This window comes from Poromitra crassiceps (assembly GCF_964638095.1).
Source record: "Poromitra crassiceps genome assembly, contig: HAP1_SCAFFOLD_304, whole genome shotgun sequence".
Classification (NCBI taxonomy): domain Eukaryota; kingdom Metazoa; phylum Chordata; class Actinopteri; order Beryciformes; family Melamphaidae; genus Poromitra; species Poromitra crassiceps.
Window position 1 is genome coordinate 1 of NW_028152097.1, and position 10000 is coordinate 10000.

The 10000-nt window shown below is 43.8% G+C and overlaps 1 protein-coding gene across 1 annotated transcript in view; it reads left to right on the plus strand.

Moving 5' to 3' along the window:
- Window positions 1-4486: 4486 nt before the first annotated feature.
- LOC310771009 (recombining binding protein suppressor of hairless-like protein) overlaps window positions 4487-10000 on the plus strand; it is a gene marked incomplete at both ends in the record, with an annotated part of 43046 nt that continues 37532 nt past the window's right edge. The window contains one exon of the mRNA XM_083663695.1: window positions 4487-4622. Coding sequence (XP_083519821.1) covers window positions 4487-4622 — 136 coding nt within the window. The remainder of the gene's footprint in view (window positions 4623-10000) is intronic.

Consider the following 10000-nt stretch of genomic DNA (forward strand, 5'->3'; position numbering starts at 1 on the left):
TAAATGGAATCCAACAACAGAGGGGTTGGTCTGTCAGCTTTACATGCTCCAGAAGACAAAGCACAAAAGACCTGAACAGATGAAGGTATAAAGAGAAGGAAGGGAATTTGGAAGCACAGTGTCACAAAGGAAACAGAGTGACTGCATTTTAAAAAGCATTTTAAGAAGCATCTCGTGCCGTTTACAATCCTGCTGTACATTTTCCCCGGAAGCAACAACTACAACAACAACAGCGTCACATGATGCTGAAACTGACACAGTCCATATCGGAGAGGCCTGGATTTCACTTTAGTGCTGCCACCTAGGGAGCAGGAGATGTTAATGCATTCTCCAGATTTCCTCCCTGATGTCTCTCAGGCTCTCACCTGACCCCCGCATCACTCTGTGCAGAACACATTACTGTACAGCAAGTTACAGCTGCACTTATACGCAATATTTTATATATATATATATATATATATATAAACTTCAGCCCATAGAGACACTGCGTAACGCGTCATCATTCAGAAGCCACGCCCAAGACGGGGGAAAACGGAAACCCCCCCTCCAATCCTGCCGTTCTCCTATGTCACGTGCATGGTTGCGTGTTGTACAAATAGATCGTATATACAGAAGATGAACACTCCAACTTACTTCCTTGACAGCTAGATCCACATTTTTCTTCTCGCCAATTCTAAATGGCTTCCTTGTTTTGCTCAGGAGTACAAAAAAACTTTAACTGGCGATTTTTTTACATTTGTTGTCTGCATAGCCCACCACACAACAGCTTTTAGCTATGTTTAATTCAAGCAAAATGACGCTGGTGTGTGGAAATGAACGGAGCTTTTCCCCCGTGATGGGCGTGGCCTATTTCATGCAGTGTCTCTATAGGAACACTCATAGGAAGTGATGAATCAAAACTTAAGTAAAAAACAAGCTGTATCCACTGAGCAGCATTAGTTTGTCATTAGTCTGTTCCTCTCTCATGGTATCTTTGAAGCATCACAGACCGGCTGCTTGGTAAACAGGAGCGAACTTCTCATTGACATTTGGATCTCCTAACATTGAAGTTACCCGGTGCAGCTTTGAAATATTTTTCAATTCAAAGGGTTAAAAATAAGGTTAAAGGTTAAACTAGAAACCATCTTGCGATGGGATCACACCAGTCACGACCTTTCCCTGCTTCCTACCTCCCTACTTTGGGCCCCCTTGCTCGGACCCATCTTCCACCTCGGCCTTCATTGTGATTTGAACTGCACCCCTGTAAAGTTTCATGACCCGTGTTCACAAAATATGTCCACAGACAGACACACACACACACACACACACACACACACACACACACACACACACACACACACACACACACACACACACACACACACACACACACACACACACACACACACACACACACACTATAAGGTGAAGACAATACCAGCCACACAGCCGTTAATAATATAAATAACTAAATAAATACATACATAAATAAATACATAAATAAAAATTAATTCCCCTAATGTGATATTACACATTATGACACTATTCTTTGCAATTTACTAATTGGAGATGCAGTCTTATTCGTGTGCCTGGATCCAGCCCCACTATCTTCTTATGTCAGCTCATTAATCAATCATTTAAACTTTGGAATTTTGGAATTGATAACTGCAAATTTCAAATCGTCATGCGGTTAATGAGAAATCTGGAGATTTAATCCAGGCAAGGATGCTCCTGTGTATGGCAGGCCAAGGAAAAGATACAGAGAAGATGTATTTCAATCAGCTTCTTTTTCAGCTCTGGACCAATCCAATCCAAAGTCTCTACATCCATGCTTGATTGAGTTTGACTGATGGGACACATCCAATCGATCTGGCAAGTTCAAACTGTTCCTCTGGCAGCTCAGGTTGGCTCAACCCAACCAAAGATCTGTCACAGAGCTTGACATGTCCATTCATCTCACTCTGGCTCACAGTTGGATATATGAATAATGTCAGCTGTAGCATGAAGTCTGTAGTTCTGGATCAGTCACTGGCTGGTATTCTGCTTTATTCTCCCTGCCCACACAAACTCCCTCAGGCTGCAATGTCCTTAGCAGCCTCTGTCTGTCTGACTGTAACACACAGACAGACTGATGCCTCTGTCTGACTGTAACACAGACAGACTGCAGCCTCTATCTGACTGTAACACACAGACAGACTGACAGACTGCAGCCTCTAAGTTATAAGTTAAGTTATTCTTTATTTATCCCCTTGGGGAAATTCATCCTCTGCATTTGACCCATCCTCTACTAGGAAGTTAGGAACCTTCCTAGAACTAGGAGCAGTGTGGGCAGCCACAGACACAGACAGACTGCAGCCTCTATCTGACTGTAACACACAGACAGTCTGCAGCCTCTGTCTGACTGTAACACACAGACAGACTGTAGCCTCTGTCTGACTGTAACACACAGACAGACTGCAGCCTCTGTCTGACTGTAACACACAGACAGACTGTAGCCTCTGTCTGACTGTAACACACAGACAGACTGCAGCCTCTGTCTGACTGTAACACACAGACAGACTGCAGCCTCTGTCTGACTGCAGCCTCTGTCTGACTGTAACACACAGACAGACTGCAGCCTCTGTCTGACTGTAACACACAGACAGACTGCAGCCTCTGTCTGACTGTAACACAGACAGACTGCAGCCTCTATCTGACTGTAACACACAGACAGACTGCAACCTCTGTCTGACTGTAACACACAGACAGACTGCACCCTCTGTTACTGACTGTAACACACAGACAGACTGCACCCTCTGTCTGACTGTAACACACAGACAGACTGTAGCCTCTGTCTGACTGTAACACACACAGACAGACTGAAGCCTCTGTCACTGACTGTAACACACACATATATATATATATATATATATATATATATATATATATATATATATATATATATATATATACTGTATATAAGCAATATTACTGCAGATTCAACTTGACTATATGCATCACCAAAGTGACCATAAACACACACAAACACTTCTTCATGGGTATTTTCGTTTTTATACAACAGTTACCAATGTATGTGTGATTGTGTACTCAACTAAAATTTTCTCCAAAGTAGTCCTGGCATAAGAATAAAAACAGGAGAAAACAACACGTATCTCAAACTATAGCTCCATGGTTACCAAACCCGCCCAATCGGATTGCCTGACAGAAAATAAACGTTTTATAAATATTAACTAAGAAAGCCACAGCTCCCACTTATCTGCAGTGTTTACCAAAGAGAAAGGTGTGTGTGAGAACGCTGCAGTCCAGCAACAGGTGATTATCTCCTTATCCACACAGAGAAAGATAAAGATATACAGTAGCGTACGCAGTGCACTGTACACACACTCCCTCTCATGCACTCCACGACCAATGGTCAGATAACAGACCCTTGATGGAGTGCACACACGCACACACACACACACACACTCACTCATACACATAAACATAGGCTACACGTCAGCACCTTTTTCAGCCGACATCTCTTCCTACTGTAGATTCACTCTCAGGTGAAGTGAATGTATCCGTGGCTGCTCTCTGGCAATTGATTACTTCATTGAATAACTGATTGATCAAGCGGTTTCCCTTGATGTATTCAAGTAACCTTTACTGGAAGATCTGTCTGTGGGCTAAGTGCATCACTACAACATCTGGAACTTCTACTGTACATGGATGGACAGGAGCTGAATGAGACGAAGAACGAGAGCAACTTGAAAAAAGCTACAGGAGGACTACTTGACTTCAGGTCAGCTCCCATAGGGAAAATTGAGAAGCCATCATAATCATTTATTGCTGCTTTTTTTTATAGCCATTTCATATCAGCAATACTTACTGCTAAAGTAGTGCACTAAATCGTATCTGTGTTTTTTTTTTTTTTTTTTTTAATGGTTAGAAGAAATCAGAATCAGAATAACTTTATTGACCCCCGGGGGTAAATCATGTACTCGTGATGAAAATACTGATGTCTCTTAGAATCCATGAAACTCAAATTCTGGTATATGTTTTCATAATTTTAGTTATTTTGTAAGTTTCCATGGTCTAAACTAGGTTCCGTGTCCTTTGGGTCCATAGAAGCCAATTAGAAAAGGTTTTTTGTCCGTTGTGGAAAAGATGACTTTAGACAGATAGTGGCTCCAATACAGCAGAGGAATGTCCATCTGATTTCAACAGACCATCAAGATGTAAGATGAAGCCAGCTTGACCTAAAGTGGACAGCTGCCTGCATGGCAAGCCTCTTTCTGTTGATTTCCAAGCTGTCAGATTTGCTGGACTGCAGCTGGACACTAGGCTGTTTCACTGCTCCAGACAAAACATCTGCATATGTTGAAACAACCTGTGTTTTTATCATATTTTACCATCAGAAATATGATGGAAAAAATACTTCACAGATTTCAATAAACATAACTGTGAAACTGTTGCATGCCCATTATAGATTTCCAATGGTGGTAACCCTAAAATGATCTGTAAAGCAATGACAAAGGAGCTGTGTAAACATCCTGGAACTGACGATGGTCCTGAGGAAGATCCTGAGGAACGCCCCCTCCTAATATCACTAGAGGCTCCGCCCAGCATGGACGAGCCGGACATTGTCGAGGACGGCGGGAAAGGTGAGAAGTTTCGTTTTTTTTTAATACTTTTCTCCATTCTCACCTCTGTTGTGCTCGGCCGATTCCCCATTGCTCCATCCCTGCAGATCAGGGGGGAGCCGTAGACTAGCACATGCTTCCTACAATACAGCCGATTCTTTTCACCTGACAGCGAGGGGTTTCATTGGCAGGACGTAGCAGGTGGGAGGATCACGCTATTCTCCCCAGTTCCCCTTCCCCTTGAACAATTGCCCCCCAGACTGACCAGAGGAGGCGCTAGTGCAGCGACCCGGACTCATACCCCACCGGCTTCCCACCCGCAGACACGGCCAAATGTGTCTGTAAGAACGTCTGACCCAAGCCGAGGATGTCGGGAATTGAACCCGGGTCTCTGCGGTAGTACTAGTAGGCGAGTGGTGCGTTTACCTCTACACTACCCAGACGCCCTAGTAGAAGACGTCATGACTAATGCGTTGCTTCAGCTTGCAATAGAGACAGTCTGCATGTCTGGGAACGCCCATACAGGCTCTAGGAACTCCCACAATAGACGCTGGGTTAGCTGGCTCAGCCTTGCTGGGGGCGGGGTCAGGGTGGGGTAAATTAAATTCCCCCGTTCTATCCATTCAGCAAAGTTAGAATTTAGCTGATAGCCTAGCCCAGGCAGACACGATCGGGGGTTTAACCACCGCAGTAAACGCACATCTGAGCAGACGTCTTGTGTTCTGCTCTAGAACCCCCAAGCCCGTACTTTAGAGCCACAGCACCGTCTTTTGGTGAGTCAGCCCATGAGATATATCGGTGGTTTCACCCCACTCGCGCGCCAGCCGTTTAACATTTTGTGGGCGTTCCCAGACATGCGGACTGTCTCTATAGTTTGGACGCCAAAAAATAAATGAAATGCCCACAATGCAAAATCAATGCATAGGGGTCATGTGGCATCACGCAACGTCAAAGAATTCTACAGAAGGCACGGTGGCGCAGTGGTAGCACTGTCGCCTCACAGCAAGAAGGTCCTGGGTTCGATTCCCGCCTGGGACGCTGAAGGTGTGTCCACATCCCCATGTCCTCAGTGACCACTGCCCAGGTGGGGTCATCAAAAAGGGCCTTTCTGTGCAGAGTTTGCATGTTCTCCCTGCTCACTTGGTCAGAACGCAAAAAAAAAAAAAAAAAAAAAAAAATCTATAGGGAGACGGAAATCGACTCCCATGTGAAAGTTCCTTCAAAACGTTTTGAATGATTACCAGGGTGAAGGAAGCAGGTGTGAACCGCTCAGTCCACAAAAGTGTAACCATTAAAACTAAGAATCACCTGGTCACAACCCTCTGTGAACTGGGCACAATTATACAGCATCATAAACTCATATTTTATCGTTTTCTTTTAGGGCTGTTAAATGCTCGAGTAACTATTCAATATTTCCCACAAAAAAAAGGCATTTTGTTCCCATCACTCTAAATATAATGACGTAATTATCTCTTTGCCTTTTTGTTTTCAAGTTCTATGACTCACTCTGACATGACGCCTGATAACCATCCTGTGACCCCCTGGTGGGGTCGTGACCCCGGGGTTGAGAACCGGTGACAGGTGTTAGTGGATGACCTTTGACCCTGTTGTCGGTGTGCTGTGGGAAAGTTTCTACGGCTCAATTTGACAACTTGTTAGCATGACACGAGCTCACATAGACTGGTTGGGCTTCACACTTGTATAAAGTCTTGTGATCAAATAAAATCGTCTCCACATCAACATATTTTATGCTATAAAAATATAATGTATTTGAAACAGTTGCCAATGTGCTACACCTGGGTGATCGTGTATCATTTCAACTGGCAGCAACAATACCACCCAGATCTATGAAATCATGATACCACAATGGATTAGATGGATGGATTAAAACCAAATATCAAATAAACTCGGCTGACATGCCCATTGGGACAACATGGAGATATATTTAAATAGGTTCGTATTAGTTTGCTGGTTTGCTAAAAGTTTGTATTAGAGTTAGCAAAGGCTGGTTGGGCTTCAATTGAGATCAATAAATGCATTAGAAAGAGGCTGCAGTGTACTCCAGTATAGGATAGAGGTGCCTGAGATATGGGTTTTATTCCGGCTGGCAACACAACACTAAAAACGTGTCAACTCATGATACCAAAAGAAGGCACTTTGGATCAAAGTTGCTGCTACCAAACGGCAAACAACACATGGAATATTTAAAATGGACTTCCCTCTCACTTAAAGGATGAGGCCGGTGGTTTTTAATGCATTGCCTACCGTCAACAAATCAAAATAACACTCAATGTGTTTCCTCTATTCCTGTTACTTTATGACTTCCCACCTACCGGTTTTAGCTGTCAAACTTTGCATTGGGGCCAGAATGTAATGTACAGGCTGACTGAAGCTCACTGAAATGTACGTTGTGTGACTGTGGAGGACATTTTAATGAGCTTCAGTCAGCTTGTACATTAGGGGTGGGACAAAATATCGATACTCACGGTATCGCGATATTTCCACACGATACGTTATCGATACACTGGCACCAAGTATCGATATGTTTATTTAATTTTTTTTTTTTTTTAACACTTGGTTAATGAACACATGGTTTGCATTTTATTAACGCTATTATCATATAACTCCTATTACCCAGCGAACATTGTCAACAAAGTCTAGTATTACTTGATGCCAATTTTTTTAATATAAAAAACATGTTGAAGCCATTTATGTTAATGTACATGATTTAAAATATATTCCTGTCTCATCGTTTAGCTGTGGTGTTCTTAGGCGGTGGGCTGTGAAACCACTCGGTCGGAAAGTCTTTTTTTAATGTAGCATAAATTGTTAAATCTGGGTATAATGGGTCCATGCAACACTGCCATATACTGTATGGGAAGTTTCAGAAAGTCATAATGTATAATAATGATGAAATGGTGTCTAGAGGACTTTTCCGAAAACGTCCCTGTAACGTCTTCGAATGTCCCACAATAACGTCCTGGGATCCCCTACACAATCACATGTAGCGGACATTCAGAGGGGACATTTTTTCCCCCATGTTTTTGGTGGGGGGTTCCTATCTGGAGGGAGGGAACCCCAGGGGAGCACGGGGAGAACATGCAAACTCTTGAGGACATGGGAATGGGGACACACCCTCAGCACCCACGGCGTCCCAGGTGGGAAACGAACCCAGGACCTTCTTGCTGTGAGGCGACAGCGTTACCACCACTGCGCCACCGTGTCCCCCGGTGGGGGGAGGGGACATCCTGCGGACGTTGTTTTGTTAGTAGGCTAGGATTATTATTCTTGTTATTTTTTAATTAACCTTTATTTATACAGGGGAGCCTCACTGAGAGCAATGCTCTCTTTTTCAGGAGTGCCCCTGTTCACATTACATACATCAACAGTACATTTACTGGGTTACATTACGATAATACACAACACTGCATATCTTTAGACTGTGGGAGGAAACCGGAGCACCCGGAGAAAGACCCACACAAACACGGGTAGAACATGCAAACTCCACCATGAAAGGACCTGGGGGGGGGGGGGATTCGAACCCACGACCTTCTTGCTGTGAGGTGTGACAGTGCTAACCACTGAGCCACCCAAATGATATTATATCATTTTGGAAATGCCTAAAAGAAACACCAGCGTTGTCGGTAACTCGCTCAGTGATAGGGGAACCCCACCCGTTGCCTTTGTGTAACTTTGGTAGGTTGGTCGAGAAGGGAGAACGGAGGAGAGAAATTGAATTAAGAGGATGGGGAATATGAAGGAAGAGAGAGGTGAGTCAGACAGGCCCTCTCTCTATGGGACGTCTGTCTGTGCAGTAGTACTGTGTTTAGAAAGCCCCGCAGATCTCTGACGCCGGCCTGGGTCGGTCCTGACAGAAAAGACATTCTTCAGGGTTCCTCATGTGGAGTGGAGGAGAGAGGAAGTGAACGATAGGTGTATACAGTAGTTGAGTGAATATGGAGTAGAAAGGGAGAGAGACTACAGGAGATATAATAGAGAGAGAGAGGCTATAGAGAGCTTAACAGTGACGAACTGCTCCGGTTCCTAGGGAGTGAATTTCCTATGAATTTCTCCATTGACGTTTCAGACAGTTCATATAAGAGTTTTAAGCCTGGAACAAAGCCAACCAGCTGCATCAGGACCAGAAAACAATTGACTGGGGGAGCACACACACGCATTTGTGTCTCTGCTCTATGGCCACGATTTACCTCGTAGATGGTTGGCTTGGTTCCAGGCTTAAAACTCTTTTATATATAAGGGATGTTCTGCAACGTCAATGGAGAGATGAACGAATGGGAAATTCACTTGGAACCCGGAGCAGCTCAAAAGTGGCCGGTCACTGTTAAGCTCTATAGGCAACTCTCCTGCAGCTGAAGAGAGAGTCTCTTCTCTGTTGCAGACAGTCTGACTTGATCTAGCCTCCAAGACGAATAAACATCTTTCCAAGTGAAGCTTTAGCATCAAAACCCTCATCTAATTTTTTGAGTCTGCTGGAGTCCAGGGATTGTTTTGACTGCTGCATAGTGAAGTCTGTGAGAGTGTGATAATCTGAGGTTGGTCGGGGAAAGAAAACGTTGAGATTAAAGCAACAGAGGAAAGTGAAAGTGTGAGATGATAGGGAAGGCGGGAGAGACAGATCAGTCGACACATGTGGCCAGGTTATGTATACAACATACCTCAGAGGGAGACAGGACTATTGGGTTATCTATACCAGGAGTTTTCAAAGTCTGAGACTATGAGCCTCCCCTCAGACAAAGCCTGGAAAAAGGTGCCTCCCCGTAGTTTAGTTTAGCTAAATTCTTTGATGCCTACTATGGGATCACGATTATAATTATTTGATAGCCTGATATTGCTTATTTTTCTAGAGTTTTTGTGTATTCATATTTCTGTGAACTTTCACTTTTACTCCACCACATTTCCAAAATAAAATATATACTTTTAATCCATTAGCTACATTTTACATGATCCTAAGTAAAATCAGAAGAAACGTGGTCGCCTGAATCAGTGCTCCTAGTTAATCATGCACCATCATGTTGTACCAAGAAGATGTCCATCAAGCCCAGGCTTGTGTTTTACTTGCTTTTTTATTAACAGCATTTACTTGTACTTTTACTTTAATATCAGATACTTTAAGACTTTAAGTAAGTGTGACTTTCAGGTATACTTCATCCACCACTGATAAGAGAGGGAAAGTGAGAGGAGAGACCATGTGAGGAAGACCAGTAAGAGAGAGGGAGGGAGAGAGAGAGAGAGAGAGAGAGAGAGAGAGAGAGAGAGAGACAGACAGACAGACAGACAGACAGACAGACAGACAGACAGACAGACAGACAGACAGGCAGGCAGACAGACAGACAGACAGACAGACAGGCAGGCAGACAGACAGGCAGACAGACAGACAG